At 43.0% G+C, this 22,921-nt stretch overlaps 1 protein-coding gene across 2 annotated transcripts in view; it reads left to right on the top strand.

The window, feature by feature from the left end:
• The window catches only part of ldlrad3.L (low density lipoprotein receptor class A domain containing 3 L homeolog), a 58,533-nt gene that overhangs the window by 6,539 nt on the left and 29,073 nt on the right, over window positions 1–22,921 (top strand). The window contains exons 2-5 of one of the 2 annotated variants that reach the window (XM_041589754.1): window positions 8,467–8,613; window positions 10,796–10,834; window positions 15,582–15,707; window positions 18,988–19,122. In XM_041589754.1, coding sequence (XP_041445688.1) covers window positions 8,467–8,613; window positions 10,796–10,834; window positions 15,582–15,707; window positions 18,988–19,122 — 447 coding nt within the window. The remainder of the gene's footprint in view (window positions 1–8,466; window positions 8,614–10,795; window positions 10,835–15,581; window positions 15,708–18,987; window positions 19,123–22,921) is intronic. The other variant, XM_018257321.2, reaches the window with a different exon arrangement.

Raw genomic sequence — 22,921 nt, 5'->3', positions numbered from 1 at the left:
TCTGTGTAATAATAAAACAGTCGCTTGTACTTGATCCCAACTAAGATATAATTAATCCTTATTGGAAGCAAAACCAGCCTATTGGGTTTATTTAATGTTTACATGATTTTCTAGTAGACTGAAGGTATGAAGATCCAAATTACAGAAAGATCCGTTATCTGGAAAACCCAAGGTCTCGAGCTTTCTGGATAGCAGGTCCCATACCTGTATATACAGTATATATCAGTTTTATTAGGAGCCAATTAACCTGCCTGTATGTATTTGAAGTATAGGAGGAAACTGGAGCACCCAGAGGAACCCACGCAGACACGGGGAGAATTGGCAACTTTCTATACAATTTCACATTAAAAGGGCAGTTCACCTTTAAGTTAACTCTTAGTATGTTATAGAATGGCTAATTATAAGCAACTTTTCAATAGACACTGACCCCATCTAAAAAAACAATTGCTCTGTAAGGCTACAAATGTATATTTATTGCTACTGTTTATTACTCATTTTTCTATTCAGGCCTCTCCTATTCATATTCCAGTCTCTTATTCAAATCAATGCATGGTTACTAGGGTAACTTGGACCCTAGCAACCAGGTGGCTGAAATTGCAAACTGGAGAGCTGCTTAAAAAAATTGGGCAGATATCGATCGAGCAGGTTTGATTTTTTGTGGCTATCAAGGACCTCATCGGCTAGTTGATGCAGTCCTTGTCCCCTTGGAGCCCATTTCCTTTGTTTTAAGCCGATCATTTGGCCCTAGGACCGGATGTCTGGATTAACTGGATATCGACCTGCCTGTGGTTTTAAATCTGCTTATTTGGTGACATCGCCAAACGAGCAGATCTTATCTCGTATGGCCACCGTTAGTTAATTAAATGGATACAGATATCAACGGGCTGGACTCCAAGAGCGTTTTTAGTCGGATCGACGCCTACCGACAAAAACGCACGCGACTAGTCGTATGGAGTCGCATGCGTGGAGATATGCGTGGTCCGACTGTCGGATGAAGCCGCTGCTTTCTGCATCCACATCCGACAGTCGCGTTGCATTGGATGCAATATAGTTGTTACCTCCTACTTTTCATTCAGTCCAATTATATCTTTACGCGTGCGACTCCATCTGACTTGTCTCGTGCGTTTTGTCCGACCAAAAACGCTCATGGAGTCCAGCCCATCCTCCTCCTGAAATTTCTAGCTTGATTGGGGGAGAAGGGATGGTCCAGAAAAGGGAGCGGGAATGGGTATAGGCGGAGGCTCCTCCCACCTGCAAGCCCCACCTGCAAGCCCCACCTGCTTGCATGTAATAGGGGGGGAAGCATTGTGTGGACTGGGGCACCCAGGAAAAAACCCAGTAGGCCCTGACCCAACCAAATAACACGCGAGCAGGTGGGACTTGAATGGGCGAGGTCAAGGTTTGGGGAAATCATGGGTGTATTTGGGTGTCATTGGTTTAGTTGTGCTTTTTTTTTTCATTGGATCACTATTCCAGTTAGTTGACAAGGCCCACCACCCAGGGGGTTCAGGCAGGCTAATAACCCAACCCACTGGGGGTAGCGTCTACCTCTGCAGTTTAGGGCCCCATGATTTCTGTCATTAAATAGCACTGGGCCCCATCAGACAGATGCCAAATCCTTTTATCTCCCAGCCAACCAGGTACTAAAACCACAGCGAATATTCAACATTTCCCCATTTGCCCTTAAGCAAGATGGCCTTCTGCTGTTTGCCAGGCAGGAAATAGAAGTAGTAGGCAAGTGAGTACCAGGAAACAGATTCCCCCATGCAAAAACAAAAGGTGCCAATAATTTTGGAAAGCAGTAAAATCAAAGCCCTTTCCCAAGGCTGAACCTCGTATCACATTGTTCTCAGTCTGAAGTCACTGCTTTGAATTCCGACTGCTGAATCCCTTTAAGTCGTCGGGCCAAAACTGATAAAGTCACATCCTCCAAACTGTCACCGCCAGCAGCTCTTCAATGGCACTTGCTTTGTTTCCAAATTAAAAATTCATGCATGGCATCATGTACTGAGCTTAAAATGTGGCGTCTGCTCCGACAATACACTTATACGCAGGCTGCCATTGGTACCGCCACACACAGGAGACATCTGTTACCCCAACCCGGCAAATAAGCCCCCCTTCCTTCTTGTTTTGGATGGAGAGAACGGTTTTTAATGTCCCAGTGCGACGACAGACGCTTTTTTATAGTCGCAGTCGTGCGGAATGGGGAATGAACGCGGCGTAATTTACATCTGCGCTAAGTGCTTTTATTTGCCCATACAATTATTATGTTGCAAATTAAACCTTAAAAAAAAAGTAGGTCAGAAAAAAAAAAAATAGAAAAAAGCAACAAATGTTTTCATAGCGTTCCAGAACCGCTCCGGGGGGAAAAAAACGATCCGAAATGTGAACAGAGACTTGTCTCTTAAGAGCATGTGACTCAAGTGAGTGCGTCTTTGTTGATTGTCCCGTCTGCCTGTGGGGAAGGAATTACAGCTGGGACTTCCTTATTGATAGTGCTGGGATTGGATTTTGGTGTTAATGACCCACTTTGTGGTACCCCTTAGTGTGCTGTGATGTCTTCCTACCTAAAACTATACAGTATGTTATAGAATGGCTAATTCTAAGCAACTTTTCAGTTGGTCTTAGTTTTTCTTTAAATGATTTGCCTTCTTCTTCTGACTCTTTCCAGATTTTTTACGGGGGTCACTCAGGGGCGCTCCGCCAATGTGGCAAGCTGAGCCCCTCGCCTCAGACGGCAGCGCCAGAGAGGATTCCAGGGGCGGCAAAAAGCCGCTCCTGCACCTTTTAAACCGGAAATTCGGCTGTACTATTGCGAGAGAGCGCAATTGCGCTCTCCGCAATAGTGTTCCTGCCTCCCCTCCCGACAGGTAAGTCGACGAGGGGGGGCGGCATTGCAGGAGTCGCCTCAGGCAGCTCCTTCATCAGAAACAGCACTGGGGTCACTGACCCCATCTAAAAATCAAATGCTCTGTATGGCTACATATTTATTGTTATTGCTTTTTATTACTCCTCTTTCTATTCACGTCTCTCCTATCCATATTCCAGTCTCTTATTCAAATCAATGCATGGTTACTAGGGGAATTTGGACCCTAGCAACCAGACTGCTAAAATTGCAAACTGGAAGGCTGCTGAATAAAAAGCTAAATAACTCAGAAACCACAAATAAAAAATGAAGACCAATTGCAAATTGTCTCAGAATATCCCTCTCTACATTGTGTCAGTCATGTCCAACCCTTTGCTCCCAGAATTTCCTACTTACCTTCAACAAGAACCAATGGAAGCTTACAGGTATTGGATCTGCTATCTAGAAACCTGGCATTCAGAAAGCTCGGAATTACAGAAACAGACTGTCTCCCATAGGCTCCATGTTATCAAAATAATCCACATTTTTAAAAATGGTTTCCTAAACAGTAGCTTGTACTTGATCCGAACTAAGAAATAATGAATCCTTATTGGAGGCAAACCCAGCCTATTGGGTTTATTTCATGTTTACATGATTTTCTATTAGACTTAAGGTATGAAGATCCAAATTATGGGAAGATCCGTTATCTGGAAAACCCCATCTCCCGAGCATTCTGGATAACAGGTCCCCGTATATGAAAGAATTAGAAGCCCCTTTCAATAAGGCAATTAGACCATTAGGATTTGTGACTTACTGATTCATGTCTGTATATAATAAACGAGCATAACGAACACCTGAATAGTGCGAAGCTCCGGCAGCCGGGGTTTTAAGTGGAGCTTAATGATTCATGCAGGGGGGGATGAAGTTGAGGAGATGCCCCAGGTGCAGAGCGGAGTGGGCTGTCAGGTTTAATCAGCCCCCATCTCTCTTGTGCCGCCGCTCCAGCTCTATATTAAAATATTAAACGTATATTCATGTATTCTACCGACCCCGGTGGGATGTGAGCTCCGAATCAACTCCAGGATTTTATATGTGCACATTCTCTGCCATACAGAGCAACAGTCTTTCTTTTATATCCCAATGGTTTTTTAATATCTATTTATATAGAATATTTTAATGTTATCAACTAGAATAATTTCCGTGGGTTAAATAATCTAAGATGCACATTCATTTTAACAACAGCGTGAGGATTTTGCAGACCGAACATATAGTTATTGCCCTGCCTCTGGCCTCTTCAAATACAATTAGTTACTTTATAACTCAGCCTGCAGCCTTGTGCCTTTATATGGTCACAGAACAACCCCTCAGTGACTTCTAATATCCTTATCATTTACAGTAGGGGGTACATTATCCCTTATAATACATGAGTGATACTCAGAGTTCCCTGTATAACTCAGCCTGCAGCCTTGTGTCTTTATATGGTCACAGGACAACCCCTCAGTAACTTCTAATATCCTTATCATTTACAGTAGGGGGTACATTATCCCTTATAATACATGAGTGATACTCAGAGTTCCCTGTATAACCCAGCCTGCAGCCTTGTGCCTTTATATTGTCACAGACAGTTGGACACTATAGCAGAGGATAGATATGGAAATGCCAGTAATGCTTTCTACGTTGTTGAATTATACCACAATATCACAGAATCTCATTACATAATCAGGGGAGACTATATAAGTATGTACCGGTATGGAACCTGTTAACCAGACTGCTCGGGACCTGGGGTTTACTGGATAACGAAACTTTCCGTAATTTGAATCTTTATACCTAGAAAATCATATAAACATTAATTAAACCCAATAGGCTGGTTTTGCCTCCAATAAGGATACATTATATCTTAGTTGGGATCAAGTACAAGTTACTGTTTTATTATTACACAGAAAAAGGAAATCATTTTTAAATATTTGGATTATTTGGATAAAATGAAGTCTATGGGAGACAGCGTTTCAGTAATTTGGAGCTTTCTGGATAACAGGTTTCCGCATAATGGGTCCCATACCTGTATAATTATATATATATATATATATATATATAGTACAAACTCAAATTGTTTCATAGATTATACCCAGAAACCTTTGTGCTTTAGTTAAAGGACCCCCAGAACAAAAGGAAAATTGTTTAAAGGGAAAGAAGGTGATGTCTCTTTGTCCATCAAGGGTGAGGGGGGCTGAAAGAATCGGCAGATAATGGACACAGAGAAAATCCTTCAATTAAAGTCCTTTTAAAAGCTAAATTATTAACGGGGGCTAATGGGAGGGGGGCTGGCTAATGGCCAAGATGAAAGGACCCTTCGTTGGGCTGTGGAATTTCAGGGGGTGAAGTTTCCTTATTGTTTGTCAAACAGAGTCTCAGTGGCATAAGTGGCTATAACATGGGCCCTTATAATATATTATATATATTAGATGTAATTGCCGTACCCCCAGCACATGCACCGCATCAAAGCACAAGTCCTCTAGTGGTGGGGACAATTTCTCACGTTTCGCCAAAAAAATTTGAGAATTTCCAGCGAAATTAGCAAAACAGCGAAAAATTTGTGAAACTCGGAAACTGACGTCCATATAAATTTTGACGCCGGCGTTATAGTCAATGGGCGTCCGAACAGTGTTGATTTTGACACACAAACGACTTTTCAGACGCGCGTCCAAATTTTTTAACGCCGGTGAATTTTTGCCGCGGAATTTTAGCAGAAGTTTTGTGAATTTATTCGCCGGCAGCAAAACGCAGAAATTTGCGGAAATGTATTCGCCCATCTCTAACGTCCTCCATCAGGGACGTCTGGACTCTGTGTAGGGATGTAGGGAATTGCAGTTCAGCAACAGAGGAAGGGCCAAATGGAAAATGCTAAGGAACCTTTTTGTAGGGATGACACTCGACTGAATCGTTCCTTGACACAAATGAAATGAAGCACCAGTAGTTCTTGCGAGAGAGTTGGATTCGCTGACAGTTATTAGTATAAAGTGCCAGATTGTGATGTATTATCCCTGCTGAGAAATGACGGCTGATGGTACAACACAGTGTAACGTCAGTCGTGGGGCTGTCAGTGTAGCTACTGTCGGACAGGTGAGTGTCAGCTATAGGAGGCGGGTCCTATGCGGGGGTTCAACTGTGTAGAATACAAGGGGCATATTTATCAAGGGTTCGAATTTGAAAAACTTAGAAATTGGAATTCAAAAAGACCAACTGAAATTAAGTCAACGTTTTATTTTGGCCTAATAGGTCCGTTTTCGATTGAATAGGTCCGTATTCGGCCGAATTCGAATCGTACGAATTTGAATCGTATGCATCAAAGTAAGAGCATATTCGATCGAATTCGAATCGGAATTTTTCCCCAAAAAAACTTTTTTCAAAGTCCACCAGTTGACTCCAAATAGGTTCTAGAACAGGGATCCCCAACCTTTTGAACCCGTGAGCAACATTCAAACGTAAAAAGAGTTGGGGAGCAACACAAGCATGAAAAATTTTCTTGGGGTGCAAAATAAGTGCTGTGATTGGCCATTTGGTAGCACCTGTGTGAATTGTCAACCTACATTGAGACTCTGTATGGCAGTGCAGCTGGTTTCTATACAACCAAAACTTGCCTCCATGCCTGGAATTCAAAAATAAGCTCCTGCTTTGAGGCCATTGGGAGCAACATCCAAGGGGTTGGAGAGCAACATGTTGCTCACGAGCTACTGGTTGGGGATCACTGTTCTAGAAGGTCCCCCATAGGCTAAAACAGCAATTCGGCAGGTTTTAAATGGCGAATTTCTAAAGAGACAGTACATGAAAAAAGTCGACATTCGAATTTTTGAATCTTTATCAAATTTGGAATATTCCCTAGTCGAAGTACACAAAAATAGCTTGAAATTTGATTTTTTTTTTTTGGAATTTGAAAATGTACCCAGACCTTTGATTAAATCTGCCCCCAAGTGTTATAGTTCAATTGGAAAGGACTATAATATTCCTGAAAGCAGGTTAAACTAAGCAATCAGCTCCAGGACCTGTTCAGGTAACCAAAACCATGGCCTTTCTGAACAATATTTGGTGGGGGCTTGGCCAGATATCAGCATCATGCAATATAGATCACTGTCTTCAATACATATATATCACTGCACATTGTGCCAAAACCGCTATGAATATAATTGAAACAATTCAATAAAAATTATTAATTTAAAAAAAAGAACATTGCATCAGCCTCCCATATGCCAGTATGCTCACTCACTGCTGAGCATTGAGATAATGAGCATTGCATTCACTGCAGGCATGCCAGGAAGATCACTGCATACAATCCATTTAGAGCATTGCTTTAACCCCAGACATGCCAGTAAGCTCATTGCAGAGAATATATAATGAATAAAAAAAAATACAAAAAAAGGCAAGCTATAAGTCAGAGAATTTAGTTACCCTTTAACCGCCTCATTATGAACACACGCATCAATACGGTAAATCACGGCGAAACCAAAATGACATTGCACGTAACATAACATTCCCTTTGAAATCTGTTCAGTGTTTGGGTAGGAGGAAGCTGAAGTTGGTATTTTGTCACTTTAACTGGCGACAGATGGGCAGCTGACAGTTTGTTCCAGGAACCTCCATTTTAACTTACATCCCGTAAAATATTCATACGGTATAAAGCTGCGCTCTCGCTTCCGTGCTTCTATATGGTGTGCAACAGATTGCATGGTAATGATTAAATGAGCCGGGATTTTTATTACTTATCCTCAATCGGTCCTGTTTTTTGTTTTTAATTATTAAGTCCTTCTCCTTTAACAGAAATGTATCAGTGCCCTGGGAATGGGAGGTGCTATGTATGAAAATAGAGTGTGATCTTATGTACATCGCTTTATTCCTTCTGATATTAGGGTCTATTTCTGCCTGGCAACAGATTCAGGGCATTGTATTAACACCAGACATGCCAGTAAGCTCATTTGAGCTAGGTCCACTCAAAAGCCAGTTAGGGGAAGATTTGGGTTGAGTGCTTGTGAGCTGGATACACCCTGCAAAAACCAGACTACCTGACAGTTATTGTATATGGGCAGTTTGCTTCTTAAAGGGGTGGTTCACCTTTAAGCTTTTAGTATGTTATAGAATGGCTTATTCTAAGCAACTTTTCAAAAGGTCTTCATTATTCATTTTTTTATAGTTTTTTAATTATTTGCCTTCTCCTTCTGACTTTTTCCATCTTTCATACAGGGGTCACTGACCCCATCTGAAAAACAAATGCTCTGTAAGGCTACATATTTATTGTTATTGCTACTTTTTATTACTCACCTTTCTATTCAGGTCTCTCCTTTTCATATTCCAATCTCTTATTCCTATCAGTCCGTGGTCGCTAGGATTATTAGGACCCTAGCAACCAGATGGCTGAAATTATAAACTGGAGAGCTGCTGAATAAAAAGCTAAATAACTCAAAAACCACAAATAATAAAAAATGAAAACCAATTGCAATTTGTCTCAGAATATCCCTCTCTACATCATACGAACAGTTAATTTAAAGGTGAACAACCCCTGTAAGCTTGCTGGGAGTTGTAGTTTACAAGAGGACACATGCTAACATCTACCCCTGTCTATTTTCCTACAGAGAGCCAGCTTTTACCCGGCAATAACTACACTACCGAGTGTAACATCCCGGGCAACTTCATGTGCAGTGACGGGCACTGTATCCCGGGAGGCTGGCAGTGTGACGGGAACCCAGATTGCTTCGATGGGAGCGACGAGAAAGAATGCCGTAAGTCGCCCCAACAACTTATCTTCCCTTTCTATTGCTTGTTTTGTATTAACAGTTGGAATCCCTCTTCTCCTACCCACAGCATAGACCTTTCATTCCCTACCTGCCGTCAATTACGTTTCTGGGCTGCTTTCCTCCCCATTGTCATTAGGGGACTGGGCATTTATTTCAGTTAAGAAGGACAATGTCACTGAACAGGGCCGGCCTTAGGCCTATTGGACCAATTGGGCCCAATAGGGCCCTGTGCCTCTGGGGGCCCCGCACCACAGGGCAGCACAGATATTTCCCTTAGCACATGATGCTGCCTGGCCTGCCCCCAACTTTGAGAGTCCAGCCCATCCCCAAATCCATAGGTCCAGCCCACCCCCAACTCTTATAAACCAGCCTATCCCCCAACTCTCATTGGCCCAGTTTTCCTCCAACCTTGATAGGCCCTGCCTGCCCCAATTCAACCAAGCCTGCTCCCAAGCTGAATCGGCCCAGCCTGCCCCAAACTAATTGGCCCAGTCCACTCTCCTATTTCCTCCCCCTCTCTCTTACCCTGTGTGCCCCTATTATGTGCCCCTATTTCATCCCTCTCACTCTCTTACCTTGTCTGCCCCTTTCCTTTCTATTTTGTGCCTGTATGCCCTTATTTTCCTAAATACTTGGTGTGTCAGTAGCCAGCAACACTTTGTCTAGGGGCCCCGCCAACATGGTCCCAATTGGGCCCCACATTTGAAAGGATCAGCCCTGTCACTGAACATGGTATTATATTGCCTGTTCTATGCCCATATTGTGTAAGGCACATGCTACTACTGCCTCTTCTGGTCAAGCTCTGAACTGCAGCAGACCTCTGCACACTATTAGCCATAATGCATGGACCGGGTATGTATATCTGGTTATATTTCACACGTCTAGTATATGTGGTGCTGTACATGTAAGAAAAGTGCTACATTTAAGAGACATAAAAATAATAAGTTTCCTGTCTTGAAGAGCTTGCAATCCAATTGAAAGTAATCTACCAGAAGTGGCAATAATACAATATAGCTGTTATTACAGTAGAGCTATAATGTATAAAGCTTCTTTAGGCACCAGCACAGTTAAATATATATTTATATATTTTTTATGTGCGGAAAGTTACCTCTGCAGTCTTCCTCCCTACTGAGAGCTACAACTCCCAGCATCCTTGCTTACTGCATCGACAGTGTATTAAGTGGTTGTTGGTTGCCCGGCTGAAAGGGTTAATGAGTTAAAGATTCAGAACGCAGCACACGCTGGGATGTTGTTCTGAGCAGATGGAGCCTGTGCAGGAATGCGTATAAATTCCCAAGATTTCGGTGTATGGGGCAAACATACACATGCTATTTGTGATGCTATTTATATATATATTTGGATTTTTGACTATTATGTACCTTCCAATGGTAAAAGTTCACCCACATACATATTTGGAAAATAATGAAAATGTAGTGATATCAGCTGCAATAGATTTATATATTAACATGCATTCTCAAGTTGGTCACTTCCCCAACCGCTCCTTGGCCTGTTCCCCTGATCTCATATATAAACCCACCATTGTGTGTAGTCTTATAATATAATGGGGGCCAGAAAATGATCTATGAGTATAGCACAGGGTCCCAATCTTTACCCCGTAGGGTTACCATCTCCACCTTGTAAAACCGGACACTTTTTAAATCTAAATGGCAAATTGGCACTTCAGTTGGATGTAGGATTGCCACCTGGCCGGGTAAAAATGATGGTTGATCTCAATGTTATTGATAAAAATGATAAATATATAGAAAGGCCAGTATTTTTTTCCAAAAAAAGTGGCAACCTTATTTGGATGTGGGTTACATGGCTGGACACAACTAGTGCAGCCTGCAGCATTCCTCCTAATGCAATGGTGCAATTTGATCACACTGAGCCCCCATGGGATTATTTTGTGCAGAGGACAAAGGATCACACGCTGCCCTGATGCAGAAGGGCAATATTCTCCTTAATATCACTTGGCAGAAACACTGGATTATTATCCTTTACAGTGTCTGAAATACAGAATTCCCATAACACCCACACAAAAGGCTGTGCATTTCTTGCATGTAGAATTTAATATCTGTCATTGCTCTGGGCTCGATGTCTCTGGCTCAGCTATCATCATTCACTTCCAGTTCTTCTCTTTCCTCTTTGTCTTTATCTGGGTCAGCAGCAGAGGCACAGCACAAGCGAATCAGATCCATGCTGACAGGTGAATAGCCTCCCCCAGATCTTTTTTCACTTATAGGTCATATAGCAATGCATGTTCAGTACCATTCAGTTATTTCCTGCACCGAACCCTGCATGACTTGTCTGTTATATATATATATATGGAATAATGCACCCCCTGCTGTAAAATATAAGGATACTGGATATCACTGAAGACTTGCTGGTTGGTCATCTCAAAGCAAAATCGTGCTGAAAGGAGAACTGAAGTCTTAAAATTAATGTGGCTAAAAATGGCATATTTTATATAGTGAACTTTTGAAAAATGCAGCGTTCCGAGTGCCATCCCGCCGGCGATTTACATTCTAGCCAGCGGGAAGGCAGTTCAGGGAGATCAGTCGCCCGAAGAAGAAGCGACTTGTTGCTGGCCGACTAATCTCCTGAAATAGCAGCGTGTGTCTCTGCCCTTAACGCCTCAGTTCCCTCAAGAATCATATCATTGCCAAGCCACAGTACTACAGATAACCTCCAATATGGAGACTATTTACCTCAGGATTCATTTCTCACAGGCCGGTGCCCACCAACATTGCAGGAGTCACCCCTGTATGGACCCCCCACAGACACCTCTGTTTGTAAACAGTTAAAACCCTGGAGGCTGAGACATGAGACCCCTTGTAAATAGCACATGTCCTGTTTGTACAATATGAGACAGAGTGTAGTGTTTATTTTCAGGGCCATGATAATGGCCGCCATTGCAGGTCAGTATGTGAGTGGCCTGTGGGCAAGAAGGGAAAGTCTCTGGGGATGGAATTTCACATCAGGAGCCCATGTGAGGCTTAACTTGTAACAAGGGCCCATAGAGAACTGATTTATGATGCCTCCCCTTGTTCAGAAAGGCAGCTAAGCTCACATAAACACACTTCATGTTGGTGCAGTGTCATGTGACCAGGCAGACATGTTAGATCCAGGCTTTTATGTCTGCCACAGCAGGGGGAGGGATTAGCCTGCTCTGACATACTGAGACACTCAAATCCACATCAAAGGAAAGAGAGATCCCCCTGTCTATGTACAATGGGCAATCCCACGATCATTTCTCAGTCATAGAGGCTCCTGCCCTCATTTTCCCACTGGACGTCACACAGATAGGCAGGGAGTGGTGATGCCAGGGTAACTACAAGTGCCAGGCTCGGGGGGGTTTCCCCACTACATGGCATATACATGGCTTATCTAGTTTTTACCCTTGTTAATTCAGTTTAGAATGGCCGGTGGCGATTCACCGAAGCAAAGAGCCATAAAGTGCCGTAATGACTTAATATCCGGTGGTGCCAAGAGCTCGGTGAGAAATCTATTAGCTGAACAGATTATTCTTTTCTTTAGGCTAAGGCCACACTAGGCGATAGCGCCGCGATTTGACTCGCGGCGACTTTTCGCCGCGACTTTTAAGCCGCAATCGCTGGGGAAACTTTTGCGCTGGCGTCTATGGGGAATCGCGAAAAATCGCCAGCGTAAAAACACACGCGGCGATCTTTTCTCTACTGTCGCTCGAAATTGCCTCGCTAGGCGATTTCGAGCGACAATAGAAAAAAGATCGCCGCGTGTGTTTTTACGCTGGATTCCCCATAGACGCCAGCGCAAAAGTTTCCCAGCGATTGCGGCTTAAAAGTCGCGGCGAAAAGTCGCCGCGAGTCAAATCGCGGCGCTATCGCCTAGTGTGGCCTTAGCCTTAAAGACCTTTATATATACCTTCCAACTGTCCCGTTTTTAGAGGGACAGTCACTCTTTTGACAGCTCAACCCGCAGTCCCTCATTTGTACTGGAAATTCCTGTTTTTCTCTGCACTGAACAGCCAGAAAAAGAAACAACGTTTCTAACTTAATTGGCTTTTGGCAGAGAGCCCAAAACAGCCACAACAGAAGATAAGATAAATTTGTAACAATTCAAAGGTATCTAGATAAGTAATTTTAACAATATATGACAACAGGTGCCTTGGGAAAAGTTAGACTCAGCTTAAGGGTTAGTTCACACAAGGAGATTCGGGGAGATTTTGTCACCTGGCGACTAATCCCCTTGTCTTCTGAGTGACAATCTCCCCGAACTGCTTCAGCGTGTTTTCCCATATGCTATAATGAAAAGTCACTTGCGCTAAAGCACACGCGTGAGCCAACTTCGGGCGACTATGGAAAACAAAACGCCGCGTGTGCTTTAGCGCAGGCAACTTTTCATTATAGCCTATGGGAAAACACGCTGAAGCAGTTCGGGGAGATTGTCGCTCAGAAGACGAGGCGATTAGTCGCCAGGCGACAAAATCTCCCAGAATCTCCTCGTCTGAACTAACCCTAAAGGGCAATTCACCTTCATTAGCAAGACTGTAATAACTGAAAAAAACCACAGAAATGTTCAAACTTTTATAACCTGTGAAAATTTGTAAAATTAACATGGTAATTAGGGGATGTGGCCACAAAAAAGGGGCATGGTCAAAAACATTTCCCCACGCAACGCACGCCAACTTTTTTGTTTCAGAAGTGTTGGGAGATATGCTTTATAAACCTAAGGGTGGCAACACATGCTAAGATTTGGGGAGATTTAGTCACCAAGCCACTTCGGGCGACTAATCTCCCGGCAATGCCTTCCAGCCAGCTAAAATTTAAATCCCCGGGATGGCACTCGGAGTGCTTTGTTTCCGAAGTTGCCTCGTGAGGAAACTTCTGGCGACTTGGGAAAATGAATTGCTCCGAGTGCCATCCGCCGGCGATTTAGATTTAATCGCCGAAGAAGATGCGATTTGTCGGTTGGCGACTAAATCTCCACGAATCTTAGCGTGTGTCACTGCCCTTAGGCTTATAATGGTCTTTAGGTAGAAGCACACAATGCTATTTGATGGAGATTAGTTGCCCAGCGACAAATTGCCTCTTCTTCAGGTGACTAATCTCCCCGCAATGCCGTCCCGCCAGCTAGAATCTGTAAATCGCCAGCAGGATGGTACTCTGAGCGCTTCGTTTTCAGAAGTCGCCGAAGTTTCCTCGTGAGGCAACTTCGGGCGACTTTGGAAAACAAAGCGCTCCGAGTTGCCATACAAGTCCTTTCTGCTCCAATGCTGCCACTGTTGTCTTGCCAAAGGTATTTACTATAGACCCCAGTGGAATGGCATCAGCTTCCACAACTAGGGAAGTAATAACAAACTGTGGGGTTTGCCCCCTGCTTTGGGCTTGGAGCAGTGACAAGGGGGCTCAGCCTAGGGAAAGAATTGAGAAGAACGTTCATCTGCTTTCCTTGATACACACAAAAGCCCCACTGGAAGGTCAGTTAGGGTGATATTTGGGGTGACTGTATTTGCTGCCATAGATATTCTTGAACTATGGCTGAATAACTGATACACTGATATTTTCCTTTATATGAACTCATCTTATGGAGGGGGACAGGACCCTGACTAAAGAGAAGACCTTCAAGTGGGGTTGAACTGGAAAACGTTTGACATTTACTGCTGAGTGGGTGGGAGGGTGCTTTTGCTGTTTAAATTTAGGTTTTAGAATCTATTTAAGCTTATATAATAAAAAAAGCCCTTATGCCCCTCATCCAGCTCTAATTTCAGGAATATTCAGGAGCAGCAAAGACATTTTGCCCCCCAGTTGGCCTTCAGGCTGGGCTTCTGGAAATATCAAGTAAATAAACATTCACCCCAACTTTTAACATTTATTGTCCAGCATGCTTACATCTTCCAATGTCTGTATAGTGTCTAAAGGCATCTCCCACCCATATGAACAGATAAAAGACAGAATTGGAATTGCAAGATTCGGTTCGGTATTCAGACAGGATCCAGCCGTTTTCAGCAGGACTCAGAATCGGCCAAATCCTTGTGCCTGGCCGAACCGAATCTGAATTCTTAAAATCATGTCACCTTTCATTACAAAACAAGGAAGTAAAACATGTTTTCTCTCCCCCTCGCTGATTTGCATATGCAAATTAGGGTTTGAATTCAGTCAGGTATCTTTAACAAATGATTCGGGTTCAGCTGAAATATAATAAGCTTCCAGGAGTATCTAAGGAAGCAAATTCTTTCCACATCTTATCCTAAATAACCTTAAGTCTTGACCACCCCAGTCAAAGTTGTGTGTACCCCTAGAGGTCCAACCTCTCTACTTTGATACACGTCAGGACCTACAGAAGACTTTGTCTCCTGTCACTTGTAGCCTCTCAGATCTGTTCTATTTATGAGAAAAGCTGCGGGGTCAATCCTTTTATGGCCAGGGATTAGCAATTCTGGCTTGTTCTAAAAGAGCAACTTGGCTTCCTTCTCCTTCCCTTGGTCCCTCTCTCTGTCTTATTTTTGTCGTAAGAGGTCAGTGGATTGTGAGAGCTGCAGCTGAAGCTAAAACCTTCCATGAAAGTGATCTCTGTCGTCTTCTCTGTGATCCAAATAAAGCTTTGCCAGGGCCTTGTTTTCTCTCTTTGGTGCCAGAGCAAATAAGATGAGATGCTGAAATGTTTCCAAGTTCCAGAGGGAGAGAAAATGAATTTGGAGGAAGTTGGACAGAAAATGGCTTATTAGAGATTCGGCAGGGCAGGTGCCTCACTACATGCACCACTTGACTGGGCACTGCCTGGGTCGGCTGTATTTGAGAATTTTTATAGCAGCCTTATGAACAAAATTTATCTGAATCTCAATGATTAAAGAACCATTAGTGTCTCCCTTAGTACTTATAATATTAATAATAAATTTACCTCTTCCATTCTTCCATTACACCTTTCCTATTCGTTTCCTTTTCATGCTCACCTGCCTGTTCTTGTCCCCACAGCCAAAGCCAAATCCAAGTGTGGACCAAACTTTTTCCCGTGCATGAGCGGCATCCACTGCATCATAGGCCGCTTTCAGTGCAACGGCTTCGAGGACTGTCCGGATGGGAGCGACGAGGAGAACTGCAGTGAGTAGGGACATTAGGATGAACAACGCATTTCGTACACACACTCGGGGAAAGATACATAGGGGCTCATTTATCAAAGGAGACCATTGGACGTATCTCTTTATGAGACACTGTCCATGCACTCAGTTGGGAGTTGTAGTTCAGTGGCATGTTGGGTTATACAGGGAATGTATCACACCCCAGATGACCCCCAATAAAAGCTGTTTGTTAAAGATGAAGTAAAGTCTAAAATAGAATAAGGCTAGAAATGCTGTATTTTGTATACTAAGCATGAACATGAACTTACTGCACCACAAGCCTAATCAAACAAATGATTTATGCTTTCAAAGTTGGCCACAGTGGGTCACCATCTTGTAACTTTGTTATACATCTTTGCAAGACCAAGACTGTGCACATGCTCAGTGTGATCTGGGCTGCTTAGGGATCATCACAAATTATCAAAACAGAAATAAATTTAAAAAAATGAATTATGCATAAAAAATAAATTATCCACATAGAATCCCAGTTTATCTGTTTAAATCTTTGTCCCTGCAGCTGGAGTTGGAAACAGTAAAGGGGATGTAAAGGCAAAAATAAAATAGAATCCAAATCTCTACACAGTCGCCGACTGCTCTACAGGGAAACAAACAAAGCTGCTTGAGTTCTGCATGGCTGGGAAGTAAGACGGGGGCTCCTCCTGCTGTTCATAAGTATGATTGTTTCCCTGCACAGCAGTTAGGGACCGTCTGACAATTCCTATCCACAGCAGTAAATGAAGGGAGAATTTCACTGCATACAGTCAGGTTTCTTATAAAAACATTTTTTAATTTAAGTATATTGGCGATAGGTTTCTTTTTCATTACAGAAAGTAAGAATGGGATTTTATTTTTTTGCCTTTATATGCATTTTAAAGGAACATTGTAGTCCCAAAAGTTTTCTGAACCTTACACCATACATAAATATGTACCTTCATATAAACAGAATGGAAATGAAGACTGTGAACATTTTGCAGGATGGCAGGCCAAGGTCACTGCCCAGATGTCCTACAGACCATAAGGCTTATGGAGCTCATAGTGATTAAATGATTAAAGGTATTTTTGTGGTTAACCCCCCCCCCCCCCAAAGTGAAGAGCATAAGTTAAAACAAATACTCCATGATGTTGTATGAAAGCCTCCAAGCTCTTCTGGACCTTCAACTCCAGGAATGTGCAGTTTGGCTTAAAGGATAAGTAAACCTTAAAAATAAGTGAATATAAAATTGATGAGGGGACTATTCTAAGCACTTTTGCAATGTACATTCATTATTATTTTTTTCTAATTCTAAGATATTAAAGGATACATGTACTGTTAATATGAATGAATGTTGTTACAACAGCGCCACCTGCTGGTAATTTTCCCACCAGTCTGACCAGCAAGTAGTCAAGGAAGTTGTCAGGAGAAAGAAAGAGGCTGCTCTGATGTTCTTCTGCTTAGGAAACAAAATAGAAACCTTTCTCACATCTTTCCTAAGCAGAAGAACATCAGCCTCTTTCTTTCTCCTGACAACTTCCTTGACTACTTGCTGGTCAGACTGGTGGGAAACTGACCAGCAGGTGGCGCTGTTGTAACAACATTCATTCATATTAACAGTACATGTATCCCTTAATACAGGGATCCCCAACCTTTGTTTACCCATGAGCAACCTTCAGATGTAAAAAGAGTTGGGGAGCAACACAAGCACAAAAACGTTTCTGGGATGACAAATAAGGGCTGTGATTGGCTATTTGGTAGTCTCTATGTGGACTGTCAGCCTACAGGAGGCTCTGTTTGACACCTGATTTTTATACAACCAAAACGTGCTCCAAACCAGGAATTCAAAAATAAGCACCTTCTTTGAGGCAACTGGGAGCAACATCCAGGGGGGGTTGGAGAGCAACATGCCTTAATATCTTATAATTAAAAAAAAATGAATGAACATAGCAAAAGTGCTTAGAATAGCCCCCACATCAATTCTATATTCACTTATTTTTAAGGTTTACTTTTTGCGGAGGCGTACTCAATGCTTTAAGCTCAGTGTCCCTAAACAGACCATAACTAATCCCTCCAGCTACCACCCAGCAAGTTCTGAACACCCACAGGCAAGTTCAGACATGAAAGCCTGAAGTCATTTATTCTTCTGTTCTGTGAGCTGGGGATTATAGGGCAGAGGTAAAACTGCTCTTTCTTAGGGATCTGCAATGCGGAGCACGTCCGCTCTCGCTAAACTAAAACTGTCAGCATCGGCCAATGTACGGAAATGCACAGCTTGCCCTGTATTGATAGAACTTTCAGTCTTAAAGGAGAAGGAAAGGTTAAAACTAAGTAAGCCTTATCAGAAAGATCCATCTAAATATACCAGCAAACCCCCAAAGTAATGCTGCTCTGAGTCCCCTGTCAAAAGAAACACTGCATTTCTTTCCTTCTATTGTGTACACATGGGCTTCTGTATCAGACTTCCTGCCTTCAGCTTAAACCTCATTGCCCTGGGCAAGAGCATGCTCAGTTTGCTCCTCTCCCTCCCCCCCTCCCTTCTCTACTGTAATCTGAGCCCAGAGCAGGGAGAGATTCAGGCAGGAAGTGATGTCACACCACATTAATACTGCAGCTCCTATTCTAAACAAACAGAGAGTTTCTAGAGCTTTTTACTTAGGTATGGTAAAATATTGTACAGAATAAATATAGCATTCTAGCTTGCACTATTGCAGCTAATCTATTGGCAATAAAATACCTCCGTAGCTTTCCTTCTCCTTTAAGGTGGCCATAGACAAACAGATCGTATGAAACAAACTTTTGTACGATATTCGGTGTGTGTAGTGGGAAAAGAGCCAACCAATATCGGCAGAAGACGGATATTGGTCGACTCGTCGATTGGGCTGGACGGAAAATTTTGATTGGGTGCCTTTGAAGGGACCCAAACATCGGCCATTGTTAGTGCTGAATGGTCAGATACAGGTAGAATTCTATTGTTTCTATATGTATATCTGACCATTTATCTCTACACGTGCGTATTGAACTAAACGATCTTTCTATGAAAGATCTTTTCCAAGAAAGATCGTAATTGTTATGTCTATGGCCACCTTTAGGCTGGGGTGAGACATAGCGACTTGGCCCTCCCAACACCCATCGCCCCACTTCAATGGGGGAACTATTTTAATTTTGTTGCCTCTGCAGTCAAAGACTGCCCCCTGCAGGAGCACTGGGGATGGCAGCTAGTGATATAAAGCAGTTACAGCATATACCCCCTACACAAGAAGCATAACCATTTCTTTAATGTCTTTTTCAGCTGCCCACCCTTTGCTCTGCTCCACCTCTCGCTTCCACTGCAAGAACAACCTGTGCATCGATAAGAGCTTTGTGTGCGACGGACAGAACAACTGCCTGGATAACAGCGACGAGGAGAAGTGCCAGAGCCCACAAGGTACCGTCTGGATCCAGAGATCCTTAGTGCCAACCTTATTAATGTGAATTAAGCTCAGCGTGTATTGTCTACCTGTCAGCAGACTCTTACCCATAATAGGGATGCACCGAATCCAGGATTCGGTTCGGGATTCGGCTAGGATTCTGCCTTTTTCAGCAGGATTCGGCCGAATCCTTCTGCCCGGCAGAACCAAATCCTAATTTGCATATGCAAATTAGGGATGAGGGGGGAAATTGCGTGACTTTTTGGCACAAAACAAGTAAATAAAACATGTTTTCCCCTTCCCTAATTTGCATATGCAAATTAGGGTTCAGATTCGGTTCGGTATTCATCCAAATCTTTCTCAAAGGATTCGGGGGTTCGGCCAAATCCAAAATAGTGGATTCGGTGCATCCCGAACCCATAATGCTTCTGTGCATGCAACATAGGTAGTGTATATCAAGGGGTCTATTCACCTTACACCAAGCTGGGCACACACTGGAAGATCTGCTCGTTTGGTGAGATTGCCATTGCCAAAACAAGTGGATCTTTGCCCGATTTGACCACGGGGCCACATTTTTATGATATGATCATTTTTGCTCTTTATCTAGACCAGTCACCAGAGGACAGTAACAATGCTCCCCACACAGTCGTCGTCAACAGAATTTTCTAAGTATTTGGTTGGTTCTGGGGGTAGGCTCTCTTTATGGGCCAATAATCTGCACTCTTCTATGTACCCAATACAGGTGCAGTGATTTGGGCTGGTTAGTTAAAGGGGTGGTTCACCTTTAAAGTTAACTTTTAGTACGCTATAGAATGGCTAATGCTAAGCACCTTTTCAATTTGTCTTCATTATTTATCCAAATGATTTGCCTTCTTCTTCTGACCTTCTTCTACCAACTTTCAAATGGGGGTTTAAAAAACAAATGCTCTGTAAGGCTACCAATGTATTGCTATTGCTACTTTTTATTACTGATCTTTCTATTCAGGCCTCTCCTATTCAAATGCCAGGCTCATATTCAAATCAGTGTGTGGTTGCCAGGGCAATTTGGACCCTAGCAACCAGTTTGCTGAAATTGCAAACCGGAGAGCTGCTGCATAAAAAGCTAAATAACTGCAGATCTAATTTGCTGCACCATTTCATATGATTCGAATGCTTTTGCATAGCCCTTTCAGCACATAACTCTCGCATTCAGTATCCCATTTTAAAAATGTGGCCTCTGTTTTATCGCCGACAACCTCGCTAAATGACATCTCCTCGTCATCGTCAGGCTTCTGGCCACCTCTCTGATGTTTGGCGCTCGGCTGAGACAATGTGATAAAGAAGGTTATTATCTGGCGTCCCTCGCCGCCACCTCCTGAAATGTGTGAGCACTTATGACTCAAAGCAGGTTATTATTGCTAATCCCTCGAGTCATCTCAGGCTTCTCATGGAGGCAGTTTATTACCCAGAGCCCCTTGCGTCCGTAGAGGTGACATATACGGGCTCATTATACACTATAGCCATCTCTCTTATTCTTCATTTCCAAGAATCTGTGTTATGTTATCGAGTGGTGCTGAAAGGTGGCAAAGCAGATTTAAGTCTGTAATCAGTCAGAGCAGTGCCGTTATAATGATCCGTGGGGGTACGGGCGAGGCGGGTGATTAAAGGAGAAAGAAAGCTATCAAAGCAGTTTATTGCCAATAGATTAGCCACAATAGTATAAGCTATAAGACTATATTTATTCTGCAGAATGCTTTACCATACCTGTGTAAACAGCTCTAGAAACTCTCTTTTTGTTTAGGATAGCAGCTGCCATATTAGCTTGGTGTGACATCACTTTCTGCCTGAGTCTCTCCCTGCTCACTCATAGCTCTGGGCTCAGATTACAGCAGGGAGGGGAGAGAGGAGCAAACTGAGCATGCTCAAGCCCAAGCCCTGGAGGTTTAAGCTGAAAACAGGAAGTCTGATACAGAAGCCCATGAGTACACAATAGAAGGAAAGAAATGACAGAGGACTCAGAGCAGCATTACTTTGAGGGTTTACTGGTGTTTTCATATAGACCTTTCTGATAAAGCTTACTTAGTTTTAGCCTTTTCTTTAACACCTTACATTATCAACATCATAATGGTTATCTATAAGTAACGCAATAGATTTCCCATTTCAAAGAACTATTTATCCTGTCTAATGCTAGGCTAATCCATAGCCTCCCCTAGGCAATCCAAAAGCCCAAGGGCTCCCTTAAATCTGAATAATTATTGTGCCAGCTGCAAACGTAGAGCAGGATATGCACCAAGCTTTAAAGCTCAATGTGTTCCTGGCACCGGGGCATAGCAGCTGCATTCTGTACCCTCGTGCCAGTTAATGGTGCATCTGTCATATGGTGCAGAACACAATGGTGACTGGGACAAGGAAGCCCTGTGCTTAATGCCTTAAAAGCTTGAAATGTCTCCTGCAGCTATGGCGTGGATAACCCACGAGAAGGGTGCCATGCAATCTGTGCAACATGCCAACATGAGGGGCACCCCATAAGATCAAAAGTAAGGATACTTCATTTTAAACTAGGAATGGGATTTTTACAGTGGGGGCTGAAGCGGCAGATACAGTAGATAGTTTTAAGAAAGGTTTGGATGCTTTTTTTGGAGGGGTAAAAAATATTAACCCCCCCCAATACAGATATACCAACCCCCAACCTGAAAACACACACCTTAAAGGCATACTGTCATGGGAAAACATGTTTTACATCAGCTAATAGTGCTGCTCAAGCAGAATTCTGCACTGAAATCCGTTTCTCAAAAGAGCAAACAGATTTTTTTATATTTAATTTTGAAATCTGACATGGGGCTAGACATTTTGTCAGTTTCCCAGCTGCAACCAGTCATGTGACTTGTGCTCTGATAAACTTCAGTCACTTTACTTTACTGCTGTACTGCAAGTTGGAGTGATATCCCGCCCTCCCTTTCCCCCCAGCAGCCTAACAACAGAACAATGGGAAGGTAACCAGATAGCAGCTCCCTTACACAAGATAACAGCTGCCTGGTAGATCTAAGAACAACACTCAATAGTAAAATCCAGGTCCCACTGAGACACATTCAGTTACATTGAGTAGGAGAAACAACAGCCTGCCAGAAAGCAGTTCCATCCTAAAGTGCTGGCTCTTTCTGAAATCACATGAACAGGCAAAATGACCTGAGATGCACCTACACACCAATATTACAACTAAATAAATAGATTTTTTGGGTTTGGAATGAAATTTTATATTGTAGAGTGAATTATTTGCAGTGTAAACTGTGTCATTTAGAAATAAAAACAACATTATAAAAATCGTGACAGAAACTAAATTCCTGAAGTGACAGTTATTATTTGTAGAGTAATACATGAAACGACACACATAATTCCCCCCATGAGAGTAGAGCACCTGGGGCACCTGCCAAGTTTGGGCAGGGTGCAGTTACCCCCCAGAGGGTGTTTGTTCCAGTCTCTCTCTGTCGGCACAGATAATTCTTTGTGTCAGCTGAACATTAACCTATATTCTCTCTCTCCTGGATACTCGGATATCGTCCTGCGTACAGTAAGGACCCAGCTCCCCCCCAAGGGTTTCTCTCTGTCCCTTAATCCCCCCTCCCCCACTGTCTCCCGACAGAGACTCCATTAACCGTTGCCTTTTGTTGCCTGCAATTAAAAGCTTTCTTTGTGCAGAATGAGCCACGTCGGAATGTGATGCCGATTACAGAACTTGCCAGAAAGGAGCCACATAGAACAACCAGCCAATAAGAAGCGACTCTCTCTCTTTGGGGTGCTGGCACACTTCCTTCATATTATTCATTTTCCCTCCTTTAT

The sequence above is a fragment of the Xenopus laevis genome, chromosome 4L (genome assembly GCF_017654675.1).
Source record: "Xenopus laevis strain J_2021 chromosome 4L, Xenopus_laevis_v10.1, whole genome shotgun sequence".
Taxonomy (NCBI): Eukaryota; Metazoa; Chordata; class Amphibia; order Anura; family Pipidae; genus Xenopus; species Xenopus laevis.
The sequence above is the reverse complement of the archived record's forward strand: the minus strand, read 5'-3'. Positions and strand labels throughout refer to the sequence as shown.